Here is a 17,478-nt window from a genome sequence, read left to right on the forward strand (position 1 = left end):
TGCGCAGTGGTGACTGGTCAGGCCTCACTCACAGTGAGGAGGTCTGGGATCAAATTGGGACCAGGCCTTTCTGTGTGGCGATCATGGTTCTCCCCGTTGAGGCGTGAGGTTCCTTCAGGTATTCAGGTTTCCAGCCTCAAAATATGCAGGTGAGGTTAAATGTTAATTGTGAATGTGAGTGCATGGTCATCTTTGTGTTGTCCTGTGATAGACTGGCAGTCCAGGTGTATCCTGTCCACACTCGGGGTGAGATGGGATTGGTTCCAGCACCTCACAGCCCTGCACAGGATTAAGCAATATACAAGAGGGATGGATAAATAGAATAAATGGACCAGAAGTGTCTGCACAGACCTGAGATCCCCACTGGCCTCTCATGATCACATAACGTGTTGGAGCGCCCCCTGCTGGCTCTGGCTGTGCACTCTCCTGCATCTGCTCGACTGTATGAAACAAAAGGCTCATTTTCTTTCCTTTTTTTTTTGGCTTCATGTGTGCATTAATGTATGCCTGCAACCGACACATCACACCGACAGAAACACATTAACAGTTGAATTATCTACTGAAACAAGACAATGCAAGTGATGCTGCAACAACCAGCTGTGTGTTATGCCGAGTGAGAGCCGTGACAGATGTGCATAATGCTAATTATGGCAATTATGCAGCAAGAATATGATATTATTTGAAAGTTTGTGATGAGAAAACAGAGAAATACAGAGAAGGAAGAGGCTTTCGGAGCTGGCGCCATATGTATGCAGGGGGAGGCTGTGGCTGGCTGCACCGCCACGGATCCTTCATTTGCATCAGTTATCGTGAAGCTAACAGTACACCCAGCACAGTGGACAGAACATTACCAACAGAGCATTTAACAGCATGGGTTCCGATATCATAGCGACTGGAGTCTGTCGTTTAAAATGATAAATTCTAATCTGTTTGGAGCCTTCGTTACTCAAAGTGTACACAGTCTGCTAACTAGCATCGCTGCTAACTAGCTTAACAACTGTATGAGAATGAACCGCCACAGAGCCGGTAATGAACAACACGATTGACGTACGGGACAACAACAGCTCGGTAAATGTTTACATCTGTAAGTCCGGTTTGTTATGAACCATTAAAGCTGGACACAAGCAGGACAGTGACACCAGCCGGGACCATGAATGACCGCAACCCGGCGAGGAGCCCGCAGCGCGCCAGCCGCCGGCATTCATGTTCCGGGGCGCAGCATCTTCCTGCACGTTCAGTTGCCCTCCGGTCCAGCACAAAAGCAGAACACTCTGGGCTGGCAGCCGGCAATTCGCGGCACAGCGACCCCGCAGCCCCGGCTACCCGCCCGTTTCAGGCCGGGCGTCATGGCTGCCGGGACGGAGTATGGTTTCCGAAGCGCAGAAAACGGCGATAAAGTAAAAGAAGCTCGGCGTAGATAAAGCTCACACACTCACCTCCGTCCCAAGCGAAGCCATGGTGCCTGCACCTAAACCCCGCCCACCCGGTACACGTCACACTTATGATCCCGCTACACTGGAACTCACCACACCTGAGAGACAACAATAATAATAACAACAACGGCGATAATAATTGGCTGGTTTCCTGGGTTTTGGGTGAACGACTTGTCAGTGTCAGAAGGAATTTTATCCACAGTGAGTAAAATTGTTGCTTGTTGATGCTTCCATTTGTGGAGGATGAACATTGCTTTATTTGCATATAGATATATTTAATTCTAGTTCGTTTTCTCATAAAAGCTAACCTTACAGAACAGTTACAGAAGTTGTTCTATGATATGTAGTGATTTATTTTTCATTTTATGTTTTTAATGCCAACATGCTTTTATTGTAGAAGTTTCTTGTTATTAATTCATTATTATGGTCAATGTGTTTTGAACACTTAAATAGTAATATTTAGCATTCTACTGTCTATTATTCTTATAATATAATATATTATATAATTATACATTATATTATAAAAACATATTATAGTATAATAAACAAAATATTTTTTTCATATCTTTGTGCAGTGAGGAGCTGCCATGACAGCTGAATTTCCCCATACAGGATCTGTCAACTAATCTTGCTAGGGCTCATGCACGTTTGGCCCAAAAGCTGATACAGAGATGAGATAGGTGAATGAATGGTTTTTAATTTGCATTCTGAGAATCTGAAGATGGAGGATGGATGGAGGGGATAATGGTGGAGCAAGTCGGTCCAAAGAGACCGAAGGCTGGAAAGACACAGGCTTTACAGAGAAACATAGAGGTGGATTTTCAAAGTCTAGGGTAATTTGAGTCAAGCCACAGAATGACTGCTAATCTTGTCCACTTCATGTGGCCCAGTGTAGAGGGGTGGGAGCTTATGGGATTCAACATGGTGTTCCAGGTCACGGGAGAAGAACCACTCCTTCTGTCTGGATTGATAGGTGGTGCAGGGGTCCTGTAGTGACCCCTGAGGCATTTTTTGAGGGCAGCAGAGCAGAGGAGAGCAGCCTGAATCTCTTTCCAGCAGGGACTTGAATGTACGGATGGCACTACTGTACCTATTTCTCCTCCTGTCTTTGAAAAAAAGAGGTTGACATCTACATGACACTATGAAAGGGGATATATTTGCTGCTGAACTGGTGAGGAAATTTTGGGTAAAGGAGTTGTTGATTGTTCACAAACATGATTTCTAAAATCACATGAACTTCCCTCCAGTAGCAATGGCTGACAACAACAAAGCAAACTATGCTACTGTGAAATCCCTTCAATCATCGAGTTATGTTCAGACTTTATTGGTTGAAACCTGAAGTCAATTGTAAAGTTTATTGGTTGAAGTGGTATGTTAGGAACCTGGGGTATCACTCGGAAAGCTGTGTTTTTCTCAATCCATAGAGTTTGAAGGCACGATGATGGATTGACGATCCGTCATTGTGGCTGGACATTCCATTCATGGACATTTGCTTTTATCTGGTGGATACACAGGGACAGTTTACTCACAATCATTTGAAGATACTCAGAATCCTGAAGTACACGCTCCATAGCACTCTCAACGTTGATAATATGCAACCTGGGGCTTATCTTCAACCCCTCCTGAAGTGAGATGAGCCAATCCTCTCTGCTCACCTTTCTGAAAAAGTCCACTCAAACGTGCCAGTCGGAGTTGTGCCATTGGGGATGTCATTCTTGGTTCACTAGTACCCCCTCCAACCTGGTGACACCAGATGTTTGTTCTTCCCCCACAAGCACCACAAATGCTCTAAGTAAGGAGAAGACAACAGAGATGTAATGGTTACAAGGAGGTAATGCTAACTAGCTACATGTTCGCAAATGGACCAAACAGGGTTCTCAACGCTCACGCATTTTGGCCCATTCACATGTCCCACGCCACCCCTGACATTTCTCATGCAAATAAATAATTTGGCAGTCATCAGAATTTTAAAAAATGTCTAGTCTGCCCTTGGGCCAAGGTTTCATGAGGAGATACAGAAGGAGGTCCATATCTGAATCTATCAAGTGGCAGAAGGTAGTTTGGAGAGGCAGACCAACTGCACAGCCTTGGGTAATGGTCAACAACAGTAAGTATGAGAGTATTCCCCTCTGATAGGGGCAGACCGGGAACAAAGTTCGCACCAGTGGTCAGAGGCCTTGGTGTTACGTGAACGAGATAGAAGGTGAGGATGAAATTATATCACCCCAGAAAGAAGGCCCAGCATGCCTGAAGGACAATGAATTGTTTGGCTGAGAAGAGATAAGAGAGATTCCTAAGGTCAGTTCAGAATATAAATGGCTGAGAAGCTCCCTCCAGTCAGGGTCTCCAATCCTCCAAACCCAATGCCGCTGCCAGCAACTCCCAGCTTCCTACATTATAGTCACACTCAGCAGAGGAAAGGCGTCTTGAAAAGAAGTCATGGGCCTGTGGAGACAGTACTGCACCCAGTAGTGAGTCTGAGACATTTACCACCATGATTAACTGTGTGGAAGGATGAGCCCACACTGAGGCCTGACAGGGCAGCTGTTTGAGTGTCCCCAAGGCCTTGTCTGTAATTGTAAGTCAGGTTGCTACCTTCCTGTAGTGATGGACAAACTGTCTTTAGCTTTTAGCGAATCTCCAGCTGCTGGTTGTAGGTGTGAGCCACTCCGCCACCACTTGAGTTTTGGCTGGGTCCATCTTTTCCGGCCCCTGCTCAATGACATACCCCAGATAACTCAGATATCATGCAAATATGACTACGTTTCTGAGAAGATTGGAAACAGACCAGAGATGACCCCAACACCCAGGCAATCTGCAGCAATCCCAGAGCACAGATCCCAGCCACCACACCAGGACGACGTCCACGCATCAGTACAGAGGGCAGTCGAGGCAGGCCCCGGCCAAGATCCCCAGCAGCCAGGGGGCTCAAGCTCCAGGGGGCCAAGACCAACAGGCATGACCCCGCCGGACGCCCAGGGCAGGGCAGGCAGACCAGAGGGCCCAGGGCCTCCAAGAGCCCAGGAGCCACTCCCACCCTCTCAGGCAGAGGGCCATAACCATACCTAGGAGAACCGGTCCTCATAGGCGGCACCATGAGCCAGTCCCCCACCACCCACCCTGGCGTTCCAGCCTCCAGTATCCCGGTAGGCAGGCTATCACAGCCCATTTGAGTTTTGAGAACCTGCTGACCGAGGCTGGATGACTTTATAACAGTGAGGGAAAAGCTGGTTTGAAGGAACTGTGATCCAAGGGAGTGAAGAGTTGGAGCTGAGGATCAGTGAATCCTCCACACAGAGATCAGATCAGGAGAGGGAGTTACTGTGAAGGCAAAACCTGAGCACAGGGAAACAGAGTTGATCATGCAGACTCTGTCCACCAGACAAAGACACAGAAGAGAAGGAGAAACACAAACGGATGGCAGAAGCTGTGACAATAATGAAAGTCTATGTTGTGATAAAATATTCATAATACTGTGAAACTAAAGTAAATTATAAAATTTAATGAAAAACTTGCTTTGCCACCACATTTGTACTTATTCAAATAAACACATCCAAATGATGCCAAATAAAGCTGGCACAAATTCCCTTAAAAAGGCATAAAGAATACTGAATTTATCAGTAAATAGTGTAACATAAAACAAAATACATACGCAGATTATACTGCAATATAAAAGATCTTGCTGTATAATACAGATTATTATCTATTTATAAACATACACGGATTTAAAGGCCTTAACAGAATTTGAAAAGGCAAATTTAGATTTTTCAAATTAATTTTGCACACAATGTTGGAAGTACAGTAATTTATTTCCACACATCTACGTGAGTACCATAAAGGTTAGCCACCAACGCTGTTCATAGTTCCAGTTCTGCCGGTTCCCTCCAAAAATATTGGGCGGATTCCCCAAGTGAAAGAACAGATCTTCCACACCTAAATCAACATTTTCATGGTTCTGCACTCCTCGGTACTCAAAGACATTATCATGGTAAAACAGGAAATCATTCTTCTTTATAGTCTACTTGCTACAATATTATTTTAAGCTCAGCTAACTAAATAAATAACTCACTGTCAGCTGTCAACTCCTTGCAACAAGCAATCGGTTTTTACCAGCCAATGATGACTCTCAACGTATGAGAAACAATATAAAGCTTAAAGCAACAATATGAAACACAGATACATCAGAACTTCTCAGTGCCATTGTCAACATATTCAGAGAGGTCAGAGAATCAAATGTAATAACCCCCAATCGCATGATTTAATGAAACACACTGTAAGAGAAAACAGCTTCAGTGAAGACAAGATGGGGATGACTAGAGTTTCAGAAATGGTGCTAAGATTTTACAAAGTTTTGAGGATAAAAAGTCCCACTCTGAATTTGGAAACACAACAAATAACAGTGAACAAATCAGCAGCAATTATAAAGTGGTCCGGATCTACCATATGGGAGGTCTTGGCACTGCCCAGGGGCCCCCAGGCTCAGAGGAGCCCTCTGCTGGCAGGATTTTTATTTCTTTTTTTTTTTTTTGCAGTTCTTGTTCACAGTGAAGTAACAGAAAGCTTCTGGATCAGAAACAGAGGAAAGTGCGGAACAGAGGAAACTCAACATGCGTTTAGACAGTTCAGTAAATCGTTAAGTAATGATGCGTTCAAGTGTTGCTCGGAAAAAAGTGCGAAACATATCATGTTGGAAACTTCCCACAAAGGTTTCAGAGCTCAGAGAACGTAACGTTGCATCCAGACAGTTTTCCCATTTACGCTTTAAAGCCCACAGGTACTGTCAGTTTTACTGAGCAGAGCAGGTTTTGTTGTGATTGAATGTTTGTATTTTCAGTGTATCCTGTCCTGTTTCATCCAGCCGTCACTGTAAAACCTTCACATCCATCACATCAGGGACTTTTGTCTTGTTTCCCTCCAGAGAGTCCACAGCAACACACAGGGAACCAGAAGACGAGCTCCAGCGTGGAGCAGGAGGAACATGAAGCTCCACACATTAAAGTTTCTTCATTTCTTGGTTCATTTCCCTTTTTTGACTGCAACATGTTTTTTTTTTCTTCTCATAGTTTTGATTTCTGTATATTTGATGAGCCTGCTGTTGTTGGCTTTTCTACAAGTGGATCCACTTCTAAAGGTGGATCACGCTGCTCTTCAATGAATTCTCACACTTCAGGGACTGTACAGGCCACGAGGAGACGGGATCAAGCGGGCTCAGCTCTGACCTGCCTGACCTTTTCCTGAATACTGTCTATTTTAAGTGCAGAGATGGCCTGTGGGTGGAAGCACAGCTGTCTCACGGGTTCCTGAGCGTCTCCATACATGGCTAACCTTTACATACAGGGGAAAAAAAGAAGAGCTTAGATGCAGGATCCCTCAAATGCAGTGAACATGTTGAGTGTCGTCCAGTGATTCATATAGACTGGTGAGCTTGAATCTCCCCGATAGCATTGAAATGGCAAGACTCAAAACCTGAGGCTTGCAAAACCTTAAACAGATGCTGTGGATCTCTCTCTCTGTACAAAATGCAGAAAGAAATTAGACAAGTCGTAAAAAAAGAATCCTGGTTTTCTTCTCTTTTTAAAATAAAGAGTCATCCGTCAATTAAATATTTATATTTATTCTTAAAAACATATTCTAAACTGTCAGTTCATTACCATCCATTTATCCATCCATCCTCTGTTTGATTCAGGTCTGCAGAAAGTGCAGCTCACTTCATCCGAGGTTCCCTCGTCTCCAGCAGCCGTTCACTGATGATGATGCCACGTCCATGCACTGGAGCATTGTGGTCCATGAAGATGAAATCATGCCTGTGTTGATCATCAGGGGTCAATAACTGGATAAATGGTCTTCAGGGAGTCTGGGCTTGTCACTGTCCCATTCACACAGTGCAGGACAGTTCTGTAGTGACTGGACAGATCTGCCTGGTGGTGTGTTCAAAGACCTTGCAGGTGGTCTGTGGACAGTCTGGACACAGTCGGTCTGATGTGACACTTGGAGCCTCCCACCTTTTTTAAATGTGTTTTGAGCCGAGTGGCCTCCATCACCCAGTTCATCAGGTCATTGCTCTCATGAAGTCATCAGTGTCGGATGTGGTCGAGGACAACGTTCGCTTCTCTGTCTTTCTGTGATAGAGTGATGTGGAGGACTGTTAAACCCAATCCTACTTGAAGCAGGACATTGATTGATCCATTCATGGATCAAACACCTGCTGTGAATGTTTTGTGAAGTTCTATGTTACAGGGTTTAGGGTGTAATTTGTTAAGTCATCAGGGCACTCCGCTTCAGCGACTGCTGGAGAGGCGAGTGAAAAGAGGTCTCAGAAGATGGGGAATTTCTTGCATACATGCAACCTGCAGGGTAATAGTGCAAAATGATGCATCGAGCGCTTCCGAATCCAGTCTGTCGCATGTATTTGAGACGATTGTACACAAACTGTCTAAAGATTCTCCCTCCATAGCTAAGTACTGTGATGGAAATTTTTATGTATTTGATGCATGTGATGGTTATCAACTGTAAGTAGACTTCCCCAGCAGACGGCCCCCTGGGATCCTCACACAACTATAGCCGAGAAGCGGGGGGGGGATTTCGTTCCTGTTTGTCCTGTTACATGCTAAACAAATGTGTCTCCTCCTGACCTGGCGTAATCTCCAAAAGGTATCTATGGTCTGTATGCTGTTCTTCTCTGATGCATCAGCAGCCACAGGGGGCTGAAGCGGGTTGGGTTGTTGTAGTTTCTGTTCCTTTGTCACTTCATATGTTAAATATGTGTTCTTCCTGACTGAGGGCAGACTCTAAGACATGCTAATGCAGGAGAGAGTATAAATACTAGCCTGTATCTCAGAACTGCAGAACTCACCCTGACTGAGCAGTCGTGACTTCTCTCCTGTTGCAACTGGAATAAAAGGAATCAATAAGAAACTCATCGTTGGTGCATTTATTAATAGAATTTCCACAACAGTATCATGTTGTAACTTTGTACACGCTGCTTGTCCATGTCATCTCTCATTGTATCCGATACAACCTCTGTGTCAATCCCGCGAATGAGTTGGACAGTCTGCACTCTGCTTTTCAGGGGGAAATGGACTGTTCTCTTTTGCATAGGGTGTTGTTGATGATAAGTCTGTACCGATTGATTTCAGAATCAGAATCAGAATCAGAAGCGGGTTTATTGCCAGGTACAGTATTCCATACGAGGAATTTGTTTTGGTGGAGGTGCAAACAGACAAAAGAAGGGACAGTTTTTAAAAAGCACAGGTATAGACAGAAGACACAAACAATTAGACAAGAGCAATAACAGCAACAGTAAATATGGTGACGATTTACAGACTTAATTTACAAAAATACAAAATTACAGAGGTCAGGAGTATTTACAGTGGTGTTTGTGGGGGCTGAGAATTGTCCGGAATGCGTAGTCGTTACTGTGCGTGTGTGTGTGTGTGTGTGTGTGTGTGTGTGTATGTGTGTGTGTGTGTGTGGGGGGGGTGTTGTCATTAGGGGACTGAGTCCTTGTTCGTGAGAGCAGTGGCAGAGCGGAAGAAACTGTTCTTGTGTCGTGAGGTTCCGGTCCTGGTGGACTGGAACCTCCTTCCAGAGGGGAGAGTGTGGAAGAGTGGGTGACGATGATGGGAGGGGTCGGCCAACATCCTGCCTGCACGCCTCAGGGTCCTGGAGGTGTACAGCTCATGGAGTGAAGGCAGACTGCAGCCAATGATCTTTTCTGCAGAGTGGATGACTCTCTGCAGTTGTCAGGTTCTTTCCCTTAAAGAAAACTAGGACACGAAAACAGAATGATTCAGGCAGAGTCAAAACGACTTGCAAGGAGAACCTGGAGAGAAACAGCTCACCCGTATGGTAGCTTCCTTTTTCTGCCTTAATGCAGTTCCTCACAGCTTTTATTCACAAACACAGGGAGGGGCTTACAAGTGTTTCTTTGGAAAACATCGGTTTCAAACATTCTGTTTGTATGGAAACATTGCAACAGATGCAGCAGTTACAACAGGAAAAGGATAACCTACACCCAGTCAGCATTGAGCAGAATGCAGGCAGTTCTCCCATCCTGCTGAGTCAACCTTCAATTTTCTGTGCAGTGCTCACGACAACATTTAACAAAGAAAGCATGTAACAATGACAATCAAACATAATATTTCCGACAGCAGTCTGTCCTTGTCTCTGACCGTGGCTGCAGTGAACCAGACGGTGATGGAGGATGCAGGTCACAGGAAAAATAAAGATGGACCTTCTTAAAAACTTCCTGTAAAAGGTAACCTAAGCTTTACTTGTTTAGTGTGTTATCATTTATATTAACTATTGATTTTTAAAATATGTTCTTTTACCATTTCTGGTTAAATAAAAACATACCTGGCAAAAAAAAGAAGAGCCAAACAGTCTTCATGTTCATGGCCCTGATGAAGGCATAAAGTGAAACACTGGCTTTCATTCAGCAGACAACAACTTTATTCTAGCTTTATTTAACTCTGAATTGTTAAGACTGCACCAAACAAACAGACAAACTATATACAATTAAGAAATGCAAATGCAAATTTAGGACACATCACAAATTCTGTGTTTATCCATCTTACATCAAATGAATTCTCCTGTTTTGATGGTTGGTAGCAAAAACTTTAATAATCTTCTCGATGTGAAGTGACTCTGCTCTTCTCCACTGGACACGGTCGCTCCCTGGGTCGAGCCAACTTTCCTCGTTTGCCGCACTTTTGTCCGTGTGAGGCTTCCGTACCGCACGTCGTTTCCTGTTTATTCTGAGCGCGGACATCGAGCATGGCGGCGAGCAACCGTGGGCAGACCTGGGGTTCCAGCGAGACCAGCGTTTTTCTGGACATCTGGGCCGAACATTTTAGCGGGGTACAGCTCTCAACGAAACACAAAAACACGCACGTTTACGGGGGTTTCCGGAAGGCCTTGGCAGAGCGAGGCTTCCGCAGGACAGTCCAGCAGTGCCGGACCAAGGCCAAAAAATTAAGGGCACAATACATAAAGGTTCGGGACGCCTTGAAAACGTCCGGCGGGAGCAGCGAAGAACGCCAAAAATTCATCTGGTACGACCGCATGCACGCAATACTCAGGGGGACTCCAGCTGCGGATCCAGCTGATCTCCTGGAGTCCCGGGTCCTGGAGCAGTCCGTCCCCGGGGCTGCCGTGGACGTCGCCGAGGATTGTGCGACTGGTGGGTGTATTTACTGTGACTTCTCCTATATACTCTCTGGAATTTTTGAAAATGCGCCCCTTTTCCGTAGTATTTTTACTCCGTACGTGTTGCATGTTAACATTTTTACACGATGAATATATCACTGGAGAAGATATTTACTGTAACCCTCTGCATACACTGTAAAGGATTTGTGAAAATACACTGTTTTTTCATAGTATTTTTACTCCCCACGTGCTGCGAGCTAATGTATTTAAACAGTGCATATACCGTAAATCTTCTTGTAGTGGCCGGGGCTTTTATTTGTCTCTGTAGCTGGCACCAGGCTTTTAATGGAAGGAGGCATGTATAAGAGAGAAGCTTATATTTTGAAGTTTTCAAAAAGAGCAGAAAGATCTTTTTGGTCAGTTTGAACCGAGTAAAATGTACTGAGCTTATTTATTGAAAAGAAGTATCAAACAGTACTAAAACAGTAATAAACAGTTGTGCAGTTTAGAGCTGGGGGATGTATCGAATTAATTCGAATAATTCTATTTTTTTTTCAATCGATGTGAAAAAAAATTAAAGGTGCTGTAGGCAGGATTTTGCTAGTCAGTGCTAATTTTTCTGTTTTCTTTGGATTAAATGTTAGAGTATCCATTGATAATCCTTTAGGAGTGTAGCATAATTGCACCACCGCGAGGGCGCAGCGTTTCCATCTGTCTCTGTTCTGAGCTGAAAAGGAATCTCGACAGCTCCAGGTATCTTTGACCAATCAGAAGAGCCCCTGAGGCTCTAACCGTGATTGGTCAAGGGGCGTTCTTTGCACGTTTTTGTGGGAGTGGCTTAACTTGCGTAAGGGCATGATGTCAGAGAAAACAGGACAGGATTGGCTGTGCTGGGTTTCAAATCGCCATCTTAGATGGGTCAAATAATCCTAAGCAAGATGGCGGAGATGCCGAATCCTGCCTACAGCACCTTTAAATCTCAACATCGAGTTTGTTTTCCCTCCGCCACTTTTTACCAGACGCATGTAATACACACAGTCGCCATACCAGGAGGACTGGCGCTGTAGCACAGACTACTGTCAGTACAGCGCCGCAGCGCGTCACAGAAAAAAAGAAGAGAGAAAAAAACAGGGTTATATTGGGAGGCGACTTTTATGAGCTTTCTTCAAAGACGGAGACGGACTTTTAATGGAATACAGGTCAGTATTAGAGGATTTACGGTATCACTGGGGAAGATATTTACTGTAACTCCCTCCACAAGCTGTAAGGGATGTTAGAAAATAAACAATTTCCTGAGTATTTTTACTCCCCACGTGCTGCAATCTAATGTATTTGCACAGTAAATATATCACGGGGTATATTTACTGTAACTCCCTACATATACTGTCAGGAGTAGGTCAAAATGCACTTTTATCTTGATTGCAATAACTATACACACATATCTATTTGTATTTCAGGTTTCCTTTCTATTATGCAACAACAACAAAAACAACAACAACAAAAAAACAACTTGGAAATAACGTTTCTTTTTTCGCCATGGCATTGACACAATTTGACATACATTTGTTTTTGCTTCACACAGACACCAAGGCCACATCTTCTCGGAGTGGGCCAGCAGACGCAGAGTCATCCTCCACCGGCTCTTTAGGACCCGCTCAAACAGGGCTCACAGATCCTTTGCCGTTTCGGGATGCTGCTACCTCGAGGAGGCTGCCCATCCCAGGGGCAGAGGCCCACAGGATAAATAACTCCCAGGACTTTCAACAATTTGTCGACACCACAGAGGTGCTTCTTGAGAAGATGGACGCGTCTGACGACTGGCGGACAGCACTCGAAGATGCACGCTTCGAAAGACTTCTTAGGGTACCTTTAGTGTGTGTCTGTCATTATCTTATGTCATGGTGTTCCCACTCCTCGGATTCTGACTTTTTGTGTGTGCGTGTGTGTGTTATGTTGCAGGAGCGGGAAGAGAAGTGTGACCGCAGACTGGACACCATAATGGACAATCAACAGACCTGCATGGAAATGCTGAAGACCATATTGTCGACGCTTCCGGGGCAGAGCCGTTGTGGTGCAGCTGTCGGTGTACAGGGAGAAGAGCAGGGGGGAGAGAACACTGCTCTGAGGGGAGTCGGAGGTGAGTTAATCAAGCCTCCTGTCTGTCAGGAAGTCTGTAGACTGGCACGCTGGTGGAGCTTGTCCTGCAGTAGGCCTGGGACGATGGTGTTGAAAGCGGAGCTGAAATCCACAAAGTATTTATTTTTATATATATATATATATATATATATATATATATATATATATATACACACAATGGGGGAAATAAGTATTGAACGCATTAACTGTTTTGTCATTACATTTATTTCCAAAGATGCAATACATGTGACATTTCTTCCAGACACTGGTATTAACTCAAATAATCCACACATGAAAAGAAATCACAACATTCAAATTCATAAATAGTGATTATGTGGAATTAAGTGCAATAACACAGGAAAAAAGTATTGAACACACTATCTGAGACTCGTTTAATACTTTGTGGAGAAGCCTTTGTTTGCAATGACTGCTTCCAGACGCTTGTTGTATGTATGAACTAATCGCCCACACTGCTCAGGTGTGATTTTTGCCCATTCCTCCGCACAGATTGTCTTCAAATCCTGAATATTCTTTGGTGCCCTCTGGTGAACCCTTATCTTTAGTTCTTTCCACAAATGTTCGATCGGATTTAAGTCAGGTGATTGACTGGGCCATTCTAACACATTGATTTTCTTTTTTTTAAACCATTCGAGAGTCAACTTTGCCGTGTGCTTCGGATCGTTGTCCTGTTGAAAGGTCCAGCCCCGTCTCATCTTCATCATCCTGGTGGATGGCAGGAGGTTCATCTCAAGAATTTGCCGATAGATGTTTCCATTCATTGCTCCTTCAATTATATGAAGTCTGCCAGTACCACGAGATGAGAAACAACCCCATGCCATGATGTTTCCACCACCAAACTTCACTGTTGGTATAGTGTTATTTGGGTGATGTGCAGTGCCATTTCTCCTCCAAACGTGGTGTGTAGTATGACAGCCAAAAAGTTCAATTTTGGTCTCATCTGACCAGACAGCATTCTCCCAGTATTCCACAGGCTTATCCAGATGCTGTTTAGCAAACTTTAGACGAGCTTCAACATGCCTTTTTTTGAGGAACGGAGTCTTGCGGGCTGAGCGTCCATAGAGGCCATGGCGGTGGAGTGCATTGCCTATCGTTTTCTCTGTAACACTTGTACCTGCTGCCTCCATGTCTTGCTGGAGTGCTTTCCGGGTGGCCCTTGGCTCTTTGAGAACTCTTCTGACCATCTTTCTGACTCCCTGGTCAGAAATCTTGCGAGGAGCTCCTGTGCGCGGCCTGTTGATGATAAGGTGATGCTTCTTCCACTTGCGGATAATGGCCCCAACGGTGCTTACTGGAATACTCAGATTCTTTGAGATAAGTCTGTAACCAGTTCCATTCTGATGCTGAGCAACAATCAGGCTGCGAAGGTCTTAAGAGAGCTTCTTGCTTTTACCCATCATGAGATGTGTCTTGTTTGACTACTTGGTGAAAAAACAACCTGTTTATAGGGCCATCAATTAGCACTAACCCAGCTGATGTTGGTTTGCACTTATAGGAAGTACAAAGACTAATTACTTTCAGGTGTGAGATGGTATGGTGCCTTTCCTTGACAAACTATACAGCTTTCCCATGGTGTGTTCAATACTTTTTTCCTGTGTTATTGCACTTAATTCCACATAATCACTATTTATGGATTTGAATGTTGTGATTTCTTTTCATGTGTGGATTATTTGAGTTAATACCAGTGTCTGGAAGAAATGTCACATGAATTGCATCTTTGGAAATAAATGTAATGACAAAACAGTTAATGCGTTCAATACTTATTTCCCCCATTGTATATACACATATCCAAATATATATATCTATATATAGTGTAGGGCTGAACGATATATCGTTAACGTATCGATATCGGGATATGAACATTCAGGACATTAGTTTCTCAAAATCAACGATATCAAGATTTCCCCTGCTTGCCCTGCATGTCAGCTCGCCCATGCACAGGTAAGGCCAGCCAACCACAAACCTCCTTTACTGGTTGACAGCTGATGGCAGAGGGCGTCTGCAGAATCTGCACAAACGAGTTTGGTGGTCGTGGCAGTGAGTTCTCATAAATAAAACTGCATTTTTTTTTACATTCTTTTGTATTATGATGTTTTTATTTTTCTGAAAAATGCTTAACTTTCACTGAATCCATTGTAATGTATCGTATCGATATTGAGATATCTGGCCTGGATATCGAGATATGAGATTTTGCCCATATCGTTCAGCCCTAATATAGTGTATGTATGTAATCATGATTTCTTTTTTTCTTTTAATTTTCAGGACCAACGCAGATGGAAGTGAATCACGGCTTTACAGGAAGAGGCGCAAACTCTGTGCTTGGTAAGTAGTCGTAGTTATTTTTTTTCTCTCGAATGTTCTGTACTATATATATATGTATATAATATGTATATGTATTAGGACTGTCATTTTAATGCATTAATTTCATTAATCACAAATTAACATGTAATAAAAATTAATCTAAGATTTATTATAGCACAGTTGAGTGGCAATTCAGTGTGAATTGAGTTGCCTTATTTAGAGGCATGTTCTACTTGTAGTGTTCATTCAGAATTGCTGTATTGAGTTAGCTTTAGCATTAATTTTGAATTTAGTTTGCTTAAGTGCCTATTGGAGACTCAGCCTTATTTTATTTCAGAATTTTTTATCTATATTTGAACTGTATTTTTGAATAATACACCAGGGCGAATTGGTTTGCTGGGTTGTGCTTAAGCTTTTTCTTCTTTTGAATTTCATTAATGAAACACACTGAAAGTGTTATTTGAGTGGCCTGATTGGGCTTAGAATTTATTTTGGACAAGACGCCCTGACTGAGCTTTCATTCATCATTAATGAATATGTGGATTTCAAATCTTGTCATTTGATGAGTCAATTCTGTAACTTCCTAGAATTTGAATTCTTTATTTGGGGACCTAAAGCAGATATGAGGTAATTAATTAATTAAAAATACTTTAATTAATTAGATAATTTTTTTGATTGCATGACAGCACTAATATACATATATATATATATATATATATATATATATATATATAATCACTTTTTTACATGCCCATTTAAATTCAGATTCTTCTGTCGGAGATACCAGCTCGGGAGGAAACCAGATTGCTCTCAACGTCATCGTGAAGGCTTTTGCAGAGACGATGCTTCTGAGGGCGAAAGCAGCAGTTTACGAAGTTCTAATGGGCTGCTTGACACGTGGAGAGATCCAGTTTCACCAGTATGATGACCTGAAGCGTTCCATCGGCAAGAGCTTGGACGACATTGAAATAGACTTTTGTTCTGTGAAGAAAGAAATCCTGGAGCAGTATGATGTTACATATCAGAAATAACAAAATAAGTACATAAATGAAAATCCCAGCGCAGTGAGCTCTACATCGTGTACAACAGGACTGACAGGCTCTGTTCCCAGATCTCAAATGAAAGGATTCACGGGCTGTAGAAAGGGGGAGGCGGTTTCAGCAGCAGGTTGGTTTGAACGATGAGACCGAAGTTTCCTCCACTGAGGTTAGGAGCACATACAGACTTTCATGAAGATGAAATGCTCTCCTCACAATCACCGCCGAGTACCGGGACGAGACAGAAGAAGTCTAAGAAGAGAAATGTTCCGTGGATCAACTTCACGCCATGATCTCATTCACCATGACCAGAGTTTGTTTTTCTTTTTTGTCTTTTGAAATTTTACTAGCATCAATAAAGTAGAAATGAATGAGATACAGAGTCTGATGGGGGTTTTTTTCCACAAAAGCAAAACAAAGCAATACAATTCAAATTTTATAACAATCTTTAAACATTTGTAATGAACATGAGAGTTGATGAGAAGAAGAAACGCAAATACAGCGCTGATATTTCTGAACATTTTCACCATAACGTTTCTTATATTGTTTGTGTAGCGAGATACCACTTGTTTGTAAGACAAACCACTGGCTCTATGACACAGGTTAAAGACAGTGATGCCCACACATGGTAGACAGTTCGTGCTGGAGCTGACGATTGTGGTTTCTGATGTTCCTTGTCCCACTATAATTTTCTAGAAAATGAAGGATGCTTTTCGGATAGTGTTGGTTGTCAGGACCTTATCCGAAATAGTCAGAATAGGTTGAATCGCCTCCAGCGTGATTGCTCACCAGTGTTCACCGGGTAGATGGTGAGGGTGAGTGTTTACGATGTAATATGCGGGTAGCTTCGACGGGCGACGGTTCTGTAATTCATCCGAAGCCCAGACACCGCAGAACGTGTCACCCAGCAGATGGTTCATGAGTGTTTCCAGTTCAGCCGTGTTCATCTTTTTATTGTTGAAGTCGATTGTTTGACACACAAGCAGCCAGTGCAGAGACTGAAGCTCAGGTGGGATGTGCTCCCCACTCTTTGTGTTGGTGAAGAGACATTTTAGTTTGGTTTTGTGAAAATGCACTTGTAAAATGTATGCTATGAGCCACAACAAATAAAAACATATATATATATATATATATATATATATATATATATATATATATATATATATGTATATATATATATACATATATATATATATATATATATATATATATATATATATATATATATATATATATATATATATATATATATAAACAAGTCTAAAAGTTAAAGTCATTATGTTACTATTCTACCAGTTCGCCCACTCAAGATGAAACTGGGTTGTTTGGAAAATTAACTAAAATGTGTTCGAAAGCCCCGCACCGTATTGTCGTTTTGATGCATCTTTGTAGTACATACTAATCAC

At 42.9% G+C, this 17,478-nt stretch overlaps 2 protein-coding genes across 2 annotated transcripts in view; one reads left to right on the plus strand and one right to left on the minus strand.

Moving 5' to 3' along the window:
• ehmt1b (euchromatic histone-lysine N-methyltransferase 1b) overlaps positions 1 to 1,481 on the minus strand; it is a 35,748-nt gene extending 34,267 nt beyond the window's left edge. The window contains exon 1 of the mRNA XM_030084685.1: positions 1,437 to 1,481. Coding sequence (XP_029940545.1) covers positions 1,437 to 1,457 — 21 coding nt within the window. The 5' untranslated portion in view covers positions 1,458 to 1,481. The remainder of the gene's footprint in view (positions 1 to 1,436) is intronic.
• An 8,721-nt stretch (positions 1,482 to 10,202) lies between these two features.
• Positions 10,203 to 16,448, plus strand: LOC115382819 (uncharacterized). The gene is made up of 5 exons (XM_030084732.1): positions 10,203 to 10,614; positions 12,163 to 12,443; positions 12,540 to 12,717; positions 14,997 to 15,056; positions 15,801 to 16,448. Exons 1-5 carry the CDS (start codon positions 10,209 to 10,211, stop codon positions 16,064 to 16,066), a joined length of 1,191 nt encoding a protein of 396 aa, XP_029940592.1. The 5' UTR covers positions 10,203 to 10,208; the 3' UTR covers positions 16,067 to 16,448.
• Positions 16,449 to 17,478: the final 1,030 nt, after the last annotated feature.

The sequence above is a fragment of the Salarias fasciatus genome (genome assembly GCF_902148845.1).
Source record: "Salarias fasciatus chromosome 7 unlocalized genomic scaffold, fSalaFa1.1 super_scaffold_4, whole genome shotgun sequence".
NCBI classification, from domain to species: Eukaryota; Metazoa; Chordata; class Actinopteri; order Blenniiformes; family Blenniidae; genus Salarias; species Salarias fasciatus.